The following is a 16,486-nucleotide window of genomic DNA, read 5'->3' on the forward strand; positions in this document are numbered from 1 at the left end:
ACCAAGGTGGGAGTTGGTGGGGCAGGGCTAAGGGTCCCTGAGGACCACTTGAGTCCCACTTCAACCTCTTGGCCTGGAGCCTGCACATCGGAGAACAGAAGCTCCTGGAGTTCCCGCACTCCGTCGCAGCTCCTGCCTCTCATTTCCGGCCCTATGTTGTTGCAGGGGAGATGGGAGGAAGAGCTGGTCCACCAGCAACACAGGGCCCACGGGCGTTCTCCCTGCCCTGCTGCAGCTCCTCCACTGGGTGGTGGGCTTTCAGGGCAGCCAAGGCCTCGCCTTCCTCCTTGCTGTTCACCAACAAACGTGTATAGCCTTGTGGTTTTGTGCACTGATACCCAGGAGGCACCGGGACTCTCCAGGTGTTCAACTTCTGGAGGAATGTTCTAGAAGCATGTTGTGCCCAAATAGACAGGGAAGGCAGGGCAGGTTGGGTTACCAAATACCACTGATAATGCTTTCTTCCTTCTCCCCGCCCTGGGGTCCTCACCCCTGGCTTTTGCCAGAACGAACGGCTTCCTGGTGAGGCTGGCCCCCTGTCCTGCCTGCACTTTTGGCCTGGTTGTGATTTATGGAGTTGGCAGCAGGTGCAGGGGCTAGGAGGAGGGCTGGGTGGCTTTGGGCGGGTGTCAGCTGTGCATGGCGCTGCCTTACATTTTGGGCCAGGACTTTCCAAAGCCTGAGCGAATCATCTCACCGTGTTTCCGAAGTAGGTTGGCTGTAGGGGTGGGGGAGACGGGAAGCCTCTCTCGCCCGTATTGCACTGTGAAAAATGCTGATGCTCAGCGTGGCTTGATGACTTGGCTGCGACTTCCCAGTCCTTGGTCCAGACACTTGGAGCAGTCACGCGGACTTCTGTATTCTCATTCACAGCCCTGAACATCCTCTTCATCCGGCGTCCTGTTTTCTCATTGTGTGAAGGAACTGAGTTGGGCCACTCATCCCTCACCTGTATTCTAACAGCTATAACTCATACCTTTTAAAAGTACGCTCTTGGCTTTGCCACTGGTGATTTTCCATTGTCCGGTGACAATGGAAAATACTTATACTGGCGAACGCTTGGTAGTTGGCAAGTTGTTGTCATAGTGTCATTAGAGTAGACACGGAGGTGGACTTGGCAGAGAGAGCAGCAGTGTTTGCCAGAAAAGGGACTTTGGATCAGGAATAAACGCGAGGCAGACAGCGAGGACTCTGGATAGGATGCCTGGAACATCTGGGTGGGTTGCCAGCTGTGGTTCCTGCTAGTGCAGACCCCATGAGGTGGGGATAACAGCCCAGCTGACCTACGCAGGAGATGTGCATCCTGGTTTCCATGTGGCCCAGACCAAGTCATGGCTGGCATATGGGGACTGAACCAGTGGAAAACTCCTCTCTCTCTCTCTCTCAAAGTACAACAAAAATAACCAAAACAAGAAAAATGAAAAAAAAAAAAGGCAACCAGAATGTCTTGCAGCTTTCTAAACAAGCTAAGCTGAATTGCCTCCAGTGGCTTTGTCATTGAGGATTCAGTGAGGGCTGCTTAGTTTTCAAGCAGTTTCTTTGAGATTGGGTTGCAGATGACTAAATGCAGGAACTAGGATAGGGTGACAAGGAAGCATTCTTTGTGTCCATGCAGAAGTAACATGTCAAGTCAAGACTGGCAGAAAGCCCTTCCACAGGATCCACTGATCTTGTCCATCCTGCATTTTGAAAAACGCATTTGCTTACTTATTTGAAAGGTAGAAAATCAAAGTGAAAAAGAGAGAGATAGAAAGAGAACTTTCTATCCTTGGGTCCACTCTCTCAGATGACTGCAAAATTCTCCCTGCTGGGCCAGGTAGAAGCCTGGAGCTTGGACCTCCATCCGGAAGTCCTGGCAGGGGCATCAAGAGTCCGGACACTGTGGGCCACTTTCTGTTAGCTTGCCAGGTGCATCGAAAAGGAGCTGGAGCAGAAGTGGAGCAGCCGGGACTTGAACCAGAGTCTGCATGGGATGCTGAAGTTACAGTGTGGGTCTCAGCCTGTCCTCTTTTGGGGCTGTTTTCAGCCTACCAAGCTACCGAAAAAAACAAATAGTTTGGCAGAAAACCCTGAAAACCATCCCTTCGGGCACTCAAAACATACAGTGAGCATTCACCGTGGGCCAGGCAGTGGGACACCATGAGCGAAAGATACGTTTGATGAGTGGGCTTCTTTCATTTTGTTTTAAAGATTTATTTTTATTATTTTTTTTTATTGGAAAGGTGGATATACAGAGAGGAGAGACAGAGAGGAAGATCTTCCGTCCGATGATTCACTCCCCAAGTGAGTACAACGGGTCGATACTATGCCGATCTGAAGCCAGGAGCCTCTTCCGGGTCTCCCACGTGGGTGCAGGTTCCCAAAGCTTTGGGCCTTCCTCGACTGCTTTCCCAGGCTACAGGCAGGGAGCTGGAAGGGAAGCGGGGCTGCCGGGATTAGAACCGGCGATCATATGGGATCCCGGGCGTGCAAGGCGAGGACCTTTAACCACTTGCGCCACCGCGCTGGGCCCAGCTTCTTTCATTTTATCCCTTCCCCTGTTGCCTTGCTCTCCTCCCACTGCCCACCGCTGTCATGCTCATTCTGATTCCCTCTCACATGCACCATTGTTGGCGGGGCATTCCAAAAAATGAGCTACTGGCACAACAGATCTCTCCCCGCCGCACTGATTTCAGGATCCACACTTCCACAAGACAGCCAGTCTTAGCAAACAGTTCTAAAGTCTTCCTTTACATGTGACTACTCGTCTCCTCCCGGGGATGGACAGAGCTGCCAGGCCATCGGTTAGGAGCATGCTGTCATGAATTAGACTCTATCCTGGTGTCCACAGGAACTTCTTCTTCTGGATGCATCTACCTTGCAACAGGAATGAGCCATGCGGCTTGACTGTCTCTCCAGTTTCAGATTCTCTTTGTTGGGATTGACTCCATTTCCGGTTGGGTTAGCATAAGCTTATCCCAGGTCGGTCCAAGGAATCGCACTGGCCTTCTGGGATGCTGATGTTGACTTCTTTGTAGGGTGTGTGCTGTGAGGTTATGAGGTCCGGGGACTGTCTTTGCCATGACAGAGGAACCTGCGATTTTCAGGGATCGTTGCGCAAGACCCGAGGATGACTCTGTGTAAGAGGAAGCCAAGATGGAAAATAGACTTGGAACATCTGTACGGTCCTGAATCAAAACTGAGTCTGAGCCGATACTGCCGCTGAATTATCCTGCGAGCTGTATCTCATTTTGGTCTCCTTTACAAGAAGGTTAATGGAGAACCTGGCATGGCAGCCTAGTGACTAAAGTCCTTCCCTTGCACCATGCACCAGGATCCCATATGGGAGCCAGTTCGTGTCCCAGCAGTCTCGCCTCCCATCCAGCTCCCTGCCTGTGGCCTGGGAAAGCAAGAGGAGGATGACCCAAAGACCTTGGGACCCTGCACTTGTGTGGGAGACTCGGAAGAAGCTCCTGGCTCCTGGCTTTGGATCAGCTCAGCTCTGGCCGTTGTGGCTACTTGGGGAGTAATTCAGGAGATAGAAGTTCTTCCTCTCTGTCTCTTCTCCTCTCTGTATATCTGACTTTCCACTAAAAATAAATACATTTTAAAAAATGTTAACTGAGCCCTAAGCTCTGGGTTGGATCATTCCAAGTGGGTTACAGCTACTCTTTGACAACACATTACGAATGCTCAATGTTCTTTATTTATAGGTGATTTAAAAACACATGAAAAAATTCCTTAACGCTCATGTGCAACGTAGAGCCAGGTTCTCTTCCTTGTAATGTGTCCTGAACCTAATGAGTTGTATCTAAGCAACAGGACATGGAGGACGTGGTTTTTTTATGACTTCAGAGGGTAGGCCAAGGCCCCTCTCACTTTGCTTCTTTTGAATTGCTTGCCAATCAACTTTTCCATGCTAGGAAGTGGAACCCTGCAGTCCCAGTCCAGCCTCTGGCAATTATGGCCGGAGCATCTTAATTGCAACTTCCTGTAAGACATTAGACCGCAGAGCCATGCCTCTCCTGAATCTCAAGGCACAGGAGTGTCTGTGATGAGGTTGAGTGTGATGAGGGGGAATGGCACAGACTGCGGCAACCTGGGACCTAAGGATTCATGTCCAAATGAGGAATGATTACTGAGGGACTTCCATAGACAAGGTCAACGTATTTGCAGGTAAGTGAGGAGGCTGAGATCAAGTGGCTTGAAGAGGGAAAGGGGGAGAAACCTTTAAGAATCAGACTGAAGTACCAGAATATGTGGAAGACCTGAATTGGGGTAATTAACACCAACCACCACCAAATACCACTCACCAGTACACACTAAAGCTAAGGCTAGCGGACTTCCTTGGTTAGGACACAATGCCAATCAGTGAGATTTTGAATAGGGGATGGGTGATGGTAGGCTGGCTCATGACACTAACTAGCTTGCGAGAGAATCAGATCTCGAGGCAGAATCTGTGGTGGGGGGTGGTTTGTGGGCTCACCACTATGGAACTGCAATCTTGGCTGGCATGTACAAGATCTGTGGCTGTTAACCGGCCTGGTTGGGGAGCATAGATGCCCCAGCTGGTTGGAATGTCCACTGGTGAGCACAGAGTCCAGAATAAGGACAGTTGTCTGGACTGGACATGGCCGCAATCTCTCTCAGCATGGGTGTGGACTGGGTCTGGGGAGCACCAGACTGGGCCAGATCCTAGCACCCACTGGTACTCGTGAGAGGAAGGGTGGGTGTAGAATGGGCTGGGCTAGGTCTTGGCTTCCACTGAACCATGCGAGAACTGTGGCTGGGAGTGGACCAGGTATGGCTGGGCTGTAACTCCCAAGAATAACAACTGGAAGGGTGTGGGCCAGCTGGGGCAATGGCACTGTACCTACCAGGACAGGAGGTGAACTAAGTTAAACTGGGCCAAGGACTCACCAGAGTGCGTGAGATCTGCCACTGGGAGGAGACCTGATACAGAAGATTGGGGAACTCCTTTGTCAGGACACAGTCCCTGCAGGTGAGCACAAGAACCAAGGCAAGGGAAAGCCAGATCAGGCCAGGTTACTGTACCTGCCAGCATGTGTGTGTGAGTCAGGTCTGGGGCTGGGCCAGGCTGGACAACTGCATAAAATGCTCTGGCAGATCTGAGAGCCAGTACAGGATATAGAACAGACCAGGCTGGACCGCAACTCCAGCTAGTCTACATTAGGGCTGGGACTGGGTGCTGGCTGGGCTGGGCTAGGATCCATGACCCACTAACATGAGCTGGAAATGGGAGCAGGCTGGACTGAGCCAGGCTGCAATACCCAAAGTGAGGCAAACCATGTCAACCTTGGTTCAGTGTGTTCCTGAGTCCTGGGGGCGGGCAGTCCAATGGGGCTTGGATTGCCCGCCCTGGGTCCTTGGGCCTGCTTGTGTGACAGGTGCCGGGTCTGAGAGCCCCAAGAGTAGGGGTCTGGTGGGACCCAAGTCACCTGGTCCAGGCCCTTGGGTCTATCTGTGAGAACTGGTCCTCCTCAGTGGAAAAGATGGAGCAGTGGATGGCAGGCCCTGATGCACATGGAGGATATGGGAGCCCATTGGGGCCTGCAGAGGACATCTGGTACCATAGCAGAGGAAGGAGAACAGAACAAGTTGGATAACTAACCAGCCAAATGATGACAGAAAAATTCTGGTCGAATGGAGACTGTAAGGTCGACTGTGTCCGCCAACGGACACTGGAAGGGTTTCCTCATCCTTGGATTGGTGACATTGACAGCACGTCAGAACTATTGCAACTACATCAGGGCAGAACCCACAGAAAAGATGTACCACATTGGGACCCTGGGTCAACATTGGATGGCCTTTCCCCACCCCTGGGTACTGGGGCGGTTGGGAGGCTGGCCATAGCTCATCCTTGCTCCGGCCAGCAGAGCCAGTAATGTCGACACAATTAACCACGTGCTTTTAGCCCCAAGCCCATTCCCTTTAGCGCTCAGCTTAGAGTGCTAATCAACTCCTTAGCCCACAACAGGTCCCCTATTTTTTGTTTTAAAGCAGACTTGAATGCGCCTGTCTTAGGTTGTGGACTCAGGTTATCAGCCTTACCCGTCATTGGGAATCTCCGTAGCATGACGGAGCCCCTGTCTTAGGTTGGTCAGTGCCCGGTCCATCTTACCCATCACTGGCTGCCATTCAACGCATTGCCTGCTGCAGCTGCACAAACCATACTTGGGGAGGCTGGTAACCCTGTTCCATGGCTAGGAGTATCTTTAACGTGGTAGCAATAAGCAGACAGCAATAAGCAGACAGCAGTTCCTAGGCTTGGGAAAACAGCACTACACAGGTGAAACATACATAGAGGCATAATGGGGGACAAGAGGCCCTGTCCATAGGAGTATCTTTAGCTCGGTAGCAACGAGCAGACAGCAGTTCCCGGGCTTGGAAAACATTTTGCACTTGCGTAGGTGTTACACACAAAAAGGCATATGATGGGGCACAAGAGGCCTAGACCAAATTTCACAGCATCTGCTGTTCCTCTGCCAACAGATCAACCCGCAGTTACAACGCAAACAAGCCCACCCGCACATGTTCATAGATAAAGTTCAGTTGTTCCACAGCTCAGGCAGTCAGTTCTGCAAGTTTGTTCATTGTCACCATGGTAGCTGGTGGTGGCGGCTGCTGACGTACTGGCTACGATGGTCACCGTTATGCCAAAGTCTCTTTTATAGAGTGTCAACACCTGGGTCATAATTAAGCTGATTCTGTGCATCAGCAAAATTCCCCTCACCTGTCAACATATTGGGATTTCTCTCAGGAAGGCCTGGGCATTTTGCCGTGCTGTGTCAAGGCAAAGCTCATAGAACTCGGATTTCCACATATTTAAAGCAACGCGAAATTTGATAACCAGCAAAAACACAAGACTTATTTTAAACTATAAAAATGCTTTGTATACAATGAATACCACTTTAACTTATACCTTGAAATAATTTAATAGTGTATTACGTTTCCTTCTATAACAAATTATTTGCGATAAAACTTTACATTTTTGAAAACATCACAAATAAAACCTTAAGAATTACAAGAGATTTGCCTTGGATTACTTGTATTTCTTTGAATTCTAAATTCCCAAAAGTTGCCATGGGCCATGGCTATGCAGATGAAGTTGGCTTGCCAAATATTTATCACAACAAAAGATCTTCCAAAGTACAATTTGCAAGTCTAGAGGACAAATTCTGTAAAATCGGTCCCCTCCCCCTTTTTCTTCCTGATTATATTAAAACAGCCAAGCTTCCAATGGGTGGGGGGATCCTCGGAAGACTCACTTCCATCCTCTTCCCCTTCCTCCCCCTCAGAAGAGGACTCTGAATCTACTTCGCGTAATTTCTCCAGACTTAGTCCGGTCTGGGGTTCCTTCTCCTTATTTACCCTGGTTTGGAGTTCCTTCTGTCTACTTACTCTGGTTTGCGGCTCCCTCCCCCTTCTTACAGATCATTTTTGAAGGAAGGGATGCACCACCGCTTGACGGGATGAATTCCTAAGTTCTAAGCTTACCTTCGTAGGTCCAGGGGTCCCTCAGATGTCCTTCATGCTGTGCCCCATGTTAGGCGCCATTTGCACCGGACAGCAGAGCCAGTAAGGTGGACACGGCGAGGATCTGGGGGATGAGGCACGGACAGGAGACCAGTGATGATGGAAGTCTCTTCGAAGTCTCTCTTTATTGCCCTTTCCCCCACACCCTCGTTAGCAGAATATTGGGTACAGATGAGTCCAATGAGACCAGGTGCTTTTAGCCCCAAACCCATTCCCTGTAGTGCTGAGCTTAACCAGTGCTAATCAACTCCTTAGCCCACATCACATCCTCTTGTCTCCTCCCTTCCCTTAGAAACAGGAGGAGAAAGTACAAAATTTGGGAACAATGATCACACCCACTTTTTCCTCACCCTTGATCCTGATCAACTATGTAAACATCATCAAAAATAAAGAAAAGTACATTCAAAGCAAAATCGAAAGATTCCTGTTTTTGAAAGCCATGTATTGTCACAGAGCGCACCCCTTAGCTTCACAGAACCACCGGTTACAGGAGACCAGGTGGCACAGCAGGCCCAATCGGCTCGAAGCAATGTTTTCATGTCTCGCTTTCTTGAGATTCTGACGTGATGACTGTCCCCTGGACATTTAAGAGGGGATATCCCAGGGCTATGACAGTGAAAAGCTGGCCTTGCATAATTGAATAGCCAGCTCTTCTGTTACGGCTGAACAGAATGGGTGCTGGGTGTTGACAATGATGGGCCCGTCGGAGCAGGTGCATGCCATGGACTAGTTATAGAAACCAGTTAACTGTATAATATACGTTAGGAATGATGCAACTCTCCCCCTGAGTAAAGAGGGACTCCCCCCAAAATGTAAAATACACACCGACAATAGGATACCAGGCTTTCCCCCATTTTATACCCATTTAGGTATAGATCTAAAGTGCCACAATACATTCAACAGCATAATGTTGGACTTGGGACTGTGGCTGAAGGACTATATATTATTGTAATAATATGGGGGCATACAGGGGGGAGGGGAGAATTGGGGGGCAGGAAGAGGAGGTGGAGGGGTCATTCTTATAAGACCATATTATAACATAAATAAAAATAATATAAATTCATACTATACAAGTAATATAAATAAAAAACTAAAAAAGAGTGTTAGGATAAGAAACCCATTTAAAAAAAAAAAGAACGAATTCTACCCAAGTGCCTAAAAAATGCTAAAAAAAAAAAATCAGCAACAAGCATTGATTTTTCAAAGTCCTTTTCTAGGATATAAATTTGTGCCTAAATCACAGCATAAAAAAAAAAAAAGAAGAAGAAGCAGCAGCAGCAAGGGAGCATCCTAACTAAATTCTCTTTTGATCCCAACATTAAATACGGCCTAAGGGGTGTCACCCTGGTACTGTGAACAGAGGCCAGGATTAGCCAACCTTCCATCTTCTAGAAAGTTCTATTTGAAATTTGGACTTCAAACACACACACACACACAGGCACACAGAGTTGTCAAAGGAAACACTTCACTTGCAATTCTGATTGTATGTTTTAATATTAAGGTCATGTTAAAAATATATAATTTAATTCTCTCAAATAATAACTTTATCTTTGCCCTTGCACATCGTCCGAACACTCCCAAACTCAGTGCGTTTTACAGCTGACGGACACGTCCTGAGGGATAGCTCAGCGATCTGAAATGAGAGCAGAAATGCTATCTTTGTATAAAAACAACCTTGGGCCCAGAGAGGAGCAGGAGGAAGGTGGGTGAGCCTAAGGAAGCAGGTGCTGTCATGCAGAATGGCTCGGTTGAATGTGGCTTCCATCACTGTTCAGCGTACCGTGGCTCTGTGCAATCACTGCGCAGGGGTGAGCCCCTCTCCAGGCGCATTTGAAAGGGACAGTAACAATAAAGCAAAGATCGCTAGGACACAAGTAGCCCACCGTGACCCAGTGCAGAATAAACCCATCAACCATCTATTCCCAAAGTTGCGGTCATCCTGACTTTCCCATTTTGAGCAAGACCTCTGTTAAGGGCTCATGGAAACGTGTTCTCTTGAGTCCAACCTTCAACTTTTCCAGTGATCCTTGGGTCACTGGAGTTCATTCTGCAAAAATCAGCTGCGGGCCAGAGGCAGTCACTACTGAAAGTGACAGTGACTCGACCACACACAGCACAGGATAATCATGTTTGTTCTGTACAATAGGATGAGCCCCTTGAATAAATACATGGGAACCCCTGGTAACCCATCCTCCACCCCACAGCCTAGAATAGCCCCAGTCTGAGTTTATTTGGGGGTCATTCCATGGGCTCTTGGAGCCCAAAGCTGGCTGCTTGAGGAGTGTGTGTTCAGGCCCGGAAGGCACGTGGCTGTTTTGGTAGGCGCTGTTTGTTCTGTCCTTCCGTGTCTCAGTCTCCGGAGTGAAGGTAGCTTTTTCTTAGCTGCCCTGTGACAGCTGGGTCTCACATTTCCTGAAACTAGATCTGTGGAAAGAATCCCTGAAATTAAGAAGAGAGAGAGAGAGAGAGAGAGAGAACATTTAAGAAACTTCTAAAGGCAGGTGGATCACGTGCGGGGAACTCAGCGCATGGATGAACGGAGTTAACCAAGCGCAGGGTTTAGAGCCCTTGACTCCGTGCCAAAACGGGCACACTACAAAACCAGCATGGGGCACCATTGGTGCAAGGCCAGGTAGGTACTAGGAGCCCAATGAATCACCCTCCATCATCCTGCTCCCCAAGAGGCGGCACAGCCTGCCCGGACTCGCCCAGTTCCAAGCCCTGCATGAAGAAGACTCCTCCCGCTGGCTCCTACCTCTTCTGACTCTCCACTCGGAAAAGGGGCTTGTAGAGCTCTGGAATTTTCCGCTCGATCATTGGCCGGAGGCTCTCCCTGAGCCGGTTGTAGTTCTTCCTCAGTTCTTGCTGATACTCCCTCTGGTCCGCCGTGATGAGGCGTTTGTTTTTCTCCACGGCTTCACCGCATCTGAGGTCAGAACGTCGGGGTGGGTGAGAAGGAGACCGGAGTTCCGGCAGGTGGGTGGGGCTTAGATAAGGGATACCAACTTGATACTTAAATTTGGTGGGAGGGACCACCTGTGAAGCTGTTCAAATGCAGTTGTGGGGCTGGGGGAGGGGGGACACTTTTAGAGCTCTGAACTAACGCTGGGGGCGAGCCTCCAGGAGTCTGATGTTTTCTTGTTAGATTTAGTCATTTTTTTTTTCAAAAATGGGATTTACAGAAAGAAGGAGAGACAGAGAAAAGGGTCTTCAGTCCACTGGTTCGCTCCCCAAATGGTGGCAACAGTTGGGGCCCAGCCAATCCGAAGACAGGAACCAGGAGCTTCTTCCTGGTCTCCCAAGTCGGTGCAGGGGTCCAAAGCTTAGGGTCATCCTCCATTGCTTTCCCTGGCTCCAAGCAGGGAGCTGGATGGGAAGTGGAGCAGCTGGGACGTGGACCGGTGCCTGTACGGAATTCTGCTGCTTGTAAAGGGGAAGATTAGCCAATGAAGCCATCCTGTGGAGCCTGAAGTCTCTGCTTTTGAACGCTGCCCGGTGGGTACGAATGACGGCCTCGCCAGAATGGCTACTCTGTGGACTGCAATGTGCCACGTCCTGTGCAAGGAGTTTCACAAGCATGAACCATTTATCCACCCCCCACCCACAATAACCCTGGAAACTTGGGGTTGCATCTCCATTGAATCCTGACGCTCGGAAATTTTAGGCTGCCCAAGATAACACCGAACCTTTGTGATTCAGACTCATCCCTGCGGCAGAGGATGGCCCAAGGCCTGGAGCCCCTGTACACGCGTGGAAGACCTGGAAAAAGCTCCTGGCTCCTCGCCACAGTTGGCTCCATCCAACTTTGGCCATCGCAGCTATTTGGAGAATAAACAAGTCCAATCCTGAACTTTCAGTCTCCCAAATGATGAGCTACAAAAAACTTCTCTTATAAAGTGCTCAGCCTCCGCTAGTCTGTCAGAGCTACAGAAAACAAGTGAAGACACCAAGGGAACTCAGAACTGAATAAACCTTAAAGGGACAAAATAATGGAGCCAGTGCGGCAGCGTACGCTGCAGTGTGAGTTTTGGTCCCAGCTGCTCCACTTCTGATGCAGCTCCCTGCTACTGTGCCTGGGAAGGCAATCGGATGTTGACCGAAACGTTTGGAAAACCCACATTAGTTCCTGGCTCCTGCCTTCATCCTGGCCCAGCTCTGCCAGTGCCGCCGACTGGGGAGTGAACCAGCAGATGGAATCTCTTTAAAGTAAATACATAACTTTGGGCCCGGCGCTGTGGCCTAGCAGCTAAAGTCCTCGCCTTGAACACGCCAGGATCCCATATGAGCGCTGGTTCTAATCCTGGCAGCTCCACTTCCCTTCCAGCTCCCTGCTTGTGGCCTGGGAAAGCAGTTTGAGGACAGGCCCAAAGCCTTGGGACCCTGCACCCGCGTGGGAGACCTGGAAGAAGTTCCTGGTTCCCGGCTTCGGATTGGCATCGCATCGGCCGTTGCGCTCACTTGGGGGCGGAAGATCTTCCTCTCTGTATATCTGACTTTCCAATAAATAAATCAATCTTTATTTAAAAATAAAAACGTAAATACATAACTTCATAAATCAATTTTTTGAAGAACAAAATAATGGTTGCAATATGGCTGGCATGAAATGATTAGTCGTGATTCTACCACTCGTCAGATGATCAATATTCAAGTGAGCAGAGCTGGTTAAACTGTATTGCTTGTGGTGGTGCTAAGTCTACATGACGCTATGGAGACACGCAGACATTGTTACCAAGCGCTTCCTGAAAACACTGAGCATGTTTTCAGGGTGGCAAAGGTAAAGAGGAAAGCATGTGAGCGCGGCATCAAGGAAAGCTACCGGTCTAAGCCAAACACAACCTTGGCCACGGCTCTGTCGTGGAATTAATCTGTTATCGGAAAACTTCATTCAACTCACTCAGAAATTAAAAAAAAAAAAAAAATCCGTCACCTAGATTTTCACCTATTTCTTTTAACTTTTTTTTTTTTTTTAATTTTTGCAAAGGCAGATCTACAGAGTGGAGATACAGAGAAAGATCTTCCATCTGCTGGTTTACTCCCCAAGTGGCAGCAATGGCTGGAGCTGAGCTGATCTGAAGCCAGGAGCCAGGAGCTTCTTTCCAGGTCTCCCTTGTGAGTGCAGGGTCCCGAGACTTTGGGCCGTCCTCTACTGCTTTCCGGGACCGCAGCAGGGAGCTGGAAGGGAAGTGGAACAGCTGGGACAGGAACTGGCACCCATATCAGATGCTGACAGTTGCAAGGTGAAGATTTAGCCACTAGGCTACTGCACCGGGCCCACCTAGCTATTTTTTTTTTAAAAGAATTTTCTTTCTACTTTCATTTATTTGTTTTTAAAGACTTCTTCATTTATTTGACAGGTAGAGTGAGAGGAGAGAGAGCAAAAGACAGAGAGAGAGAGGTCTTCTATCGAATGGTTCACTCCTCAATGGCTGCAACAGGGGGCTGAGCAAGGACAAAACCAAGAGGCCACAGCTTCATCTCGTGTGGGCGGCGGGGGCACAAACACTCGGGCTGTCTTCCACTGCTCTTGCAAGCCCACCAGCAGGGAGCAGGACCAGAGGTGGAACAGCAGGGTCTCGAACCTGTGCCCATGTGGGAGTCCAGTGCTTCAGACGGATGCTTAACACGCTGTACCACAGCACTTTTCCCCTACCTGGTTTTAAAGTTTGATATCCAGGGCCCGGCGCGGTGGCGCAGTGGTTAAGGTCCTCGCCTTGCACGCCCGGGATCCCATATGGGCGCCAGTTCTAATCCCGGCAGCCCTGCTTCCCTTCCAGCTCCCTGCTTGTGGCCTGGGAAAGCAGTCGAGGACGGCCCAAAGCTTTGGGACCCTGCACCCGTGTGGGAGACCCGGAAGAAGTTTCTGGATCCTGGCTTCGGATAGGCATAGCATCGGCCGTTGTGCTCACTTGGGGAGTGAATCAGCGGACGGAAGATCTTCCTCTCTGTCTCTCCTCTCTGTATATCTGCCTTTCCAATTAAAAAAATAATAAAAATAAATCTTTAAAGTTTGATATCCAAAAAAAAAAAAAAAGCAAAGACAGGGAAAAATGAGTAACTCTTTAAAAATAAATAAATAAAAAGGCTGCTATTTGTTATAGCTTTTCTTAAAAAAAAAAAAAATGCCCATAGACTGTGGCCTCCCAGCATCTCACCCAAACCCCCTCAGACCACCTCCTCAGGTCCGCCCGTGTTCTAAGGTCCCAATGTGCAGTAGTTTGGTTTCCTCAGGTTCTCCCTGGTAAGACGAGCAGATCTCCTCTCAGAACCCACAGGAAAGGCATGCCTGCTGGAATAGGGCAGGCACAGAGACTCTGCCAGGGAAACTGAGGCAGGGCTGTCCTCATCCTCTCGTGCCGGAGTAGCAGATCTTCCTGCACCTTTGAGGTAAAGCAGCATTCTTGGGGTTCAGGACACGCGAGGACCATCTGGCCTCTCCCCTTGAGAAGAGCTGCAGCAGGCGTGAGAGTCACAGCACAGCCGCCCCCACGAGGTGTGCCTGGTGGCTCTCTGTGGCCTGGGGGTCACCTTTCCTTGCTGTTAGCCCCAAGACCTCAAAGACACCTTGTCCCAGCGGAAACTTGCTTTAAATCCCCCAGCGTATGGCTGTGACGCAGCAGGTGGAACCGCAGCTTGCAGCGCCACTATTCCATGGCAAAGCACTGGTTCGAGGCCTGGCTGCTCTGCTTCCAATTCAGCTCCTGCTAATGTGCCTAGGAAAGCAATGGAAGATGACCCAAGAACGTGGACCCCTGCCACCCATATGGGAGACCTGAAGGGAATTCTTAGCTCCTGGCTTCTACCTGACTTATCCATCCTGGCCATTGAGGGAGTGAACCAATGGCGGGATGCTATCTCACTCGGTCACTCTTTCAAATAAATAAAATCCTTAAAACAAACCATCCCAGTCACATCCTGCTTCTGCCACAGGCCTTTCCTTTTTCTGGTCCACTCACACACCCAGTCTTGTCCACTCACACAAGGCTGTATGACATTGGGACATGGACATGTCCCCATGTGGGACCTGCTTCTGAGCAAAGTCTCGCAGTTTTGAAGGCGTTGTTGTTTTCTGAGTAAAGACTCAGCCCTCCGGCCAAGTGCTGCTTCTATGCACACGCGTTTGGAACTCCTCTGGTCAGTTAGGCAAATTCCCTCGCCTTCCTTTTTACAAACCTGGCTTCCTTGTAAAAACGTGGCCAGGAGTGGGCGTTTAACCCAGCGGTTAAGGTGCCTGCAGCCTGCATATCAACGAGCCTTGGTGTGAGTGCCAAGTTCTGGCTCCTGAACCTGCCAGTGCCAATGCAGGCTCTGACAGGTGGCAGGGGATGGTTCAAGGGATTGGTTCCTGTCATCCACACGGACCACCTGGGTTGAGTTCCTGGATCCTGGCTCTGGCTGATCCGGTGCTAGCCATGACAGGCATCTGTGGAATGCACCAACAAATGGGAACCCCTCTCCCCCCAGCCTCCTGTATCTCCCCATCTTGTTTCCCTTGTTTTTTTTTTCTTTCTGCCTAATAAATAAAAAATTAAAAAAAAAAAAAAACAAAACCTTACTGTCACTCAAGACTCTTTTTTCCGGATCCCATGACCACCTACGGGCACAGAACTCTAGCAGGGTGTGTGTGTAAGATGCTGTGCAAAGTTCAGATAAGAAGAAAGATACTTGAAAGGGCTACAGTGCCTAAAGTGACCTGGGAGCTTTGTGGAGCGGAGGAGGTGGCGAAAACATTGCCTTTCTGTGTCTCGCCCCCGGCTCCCCCCAAGGCATATTTTTCTTCTGGCCGAAAGGGCAGAGGCGGATCCGGGTCAGGATGTGAAAAGTTGCAGGACTGGCTGGATGAGTGGGTCAGTGTCTGGTTCTACTACAGCCCAGGCAGGAAAGGCCGCTGCCCAGTGAGGGGGAATCAATGGGCCCCAGGGATTTCACAGGTGCAACTTTCGGCTGTTAGCCGGGTTTTTTCATCTATGGCCCAATTCTGCCGAGAGGCTACAGCTTCCCCATGCAGAACCCCGCCAGCAGTCGAAGCCACAGACACTTTGTCTTCTAGAATCACCCCGTGTCACCTGCCAGTGGGGCGGACGCCTTGGCAACACACTGCTCCCTGCCTGCAAACACCATTGCTTCCTGATTGCATTTCAGAAGTAACTGAGCTGTGGACGGAGAGGAAGCTTGTGGCGCCTGTTACCTGGATCGAGGGTATGATTTGCAACCTTTAACATGGGCCCATTTTAATTGCCTGGCTTTATGAGTTTTGCCACCGCATCACCGTATCCACGGTCGTTGATCTCGGTGAAACTGAGTGGAGGGAAAGCCAACCGCTGCTTGCACAGGGACGAGACAGCGGGTAGCACCTGCACTGCCTTGCCTCATGCCTTGTTCCGTGTGTGTGGTTGGCGTTATTTTTTCTACGTGGCCCGCGGCAGCCTCGGTGTTTGAAAAGTAGTTGGTAAATGAACGTCAACTACATTGGTTCAATGCATAGAATTTCGAGCACACTCTCTTTGTGGTCGCTGTTTTCGCCTTTACTTAGTTGAGGTGCAGAGATACAAAACAGTTCTCCTGGGCTGGTTCACTCCCCAGATGTTCACAACAGCTGGACCAGGCCAATTACCCAAGCTTTTACCTGCTGTCTCATGCGAGCAGGGAGCTGGAAGTGAAAATAAAACCAGCATTCAAATTGGATACCGCACCATGGAATCCTACATGGCATGTTAGCTGCAAGGCCAAAAGATGGATGCCAGCGTCTTAACCAGCCTCTTAGCCAGTAGGCCCTTCGTTACCTTGTTGCTAACAATGGCCTGGAGGATGCAGCCCGGGGAGCTTGGGGGAAGAAATGTGGACCTGGACAGTCGGCAGAGGTCTGAGGCCCTTGCCCCAAGCCAGCAGTAGCAGCAGCCAGGAGTGTTCATTAGAAATTTAGTCCACAGCCCCAAACCAGGCCAGCTGCACT

The 16,486-nt window shown here is 49.9% G+C and overlaps 1 protein-coding gene across 2 annotated transcripts in view; it reads right to left on the reverse strand.

The window, feature by feature from the left end:
• Window positions 1–9,011: 9,011 nt before the first annotated feature.
• The window catches only part of DOCK8 (dedicator of cytokinesis 8), a 173,512-nt gene continuing 166,037 nt past the window's right edge, over window positions 9,012–16,486 (reverse strand). For both annotated transcript variants that reach the window (XM_040988913.1, XM_040988914.1), the window contains 2 exons: window positions 10,292–10,462; window positions 9,012–9,975 (listed from right to left, as the gene is read on the reverse strand). In XM_040988913.1, coding sequence (XP_040844847.1) covers window positions 9,915–9,975; window positions 10,292–10,462 — 232 coding nt within the window. In that variant the 3' untranslated portion in view covers window positions 9,012–9,914. The remainder of the gene's footprint in view (window positions 9,976–10,291; window positions 10,463–16,486) is intronic.

This window comes from Ochotona curzoniae, unplaced genomic scaffold, assembly GCF_017591425.1.
Source record: "Ochotona curzoniae isolate NIBS_2020 unplaced genomic scaffold, NIBS_Ocur_1.0 contig_50, whole genome shotgun sequence".
NCBI classification, from domain to species: Eukaryota; Metazoa; Chordata; class Mammalia; order Lagomorpha; family Ochotonidae; genus Ochotona; species Ochotona curzoniae.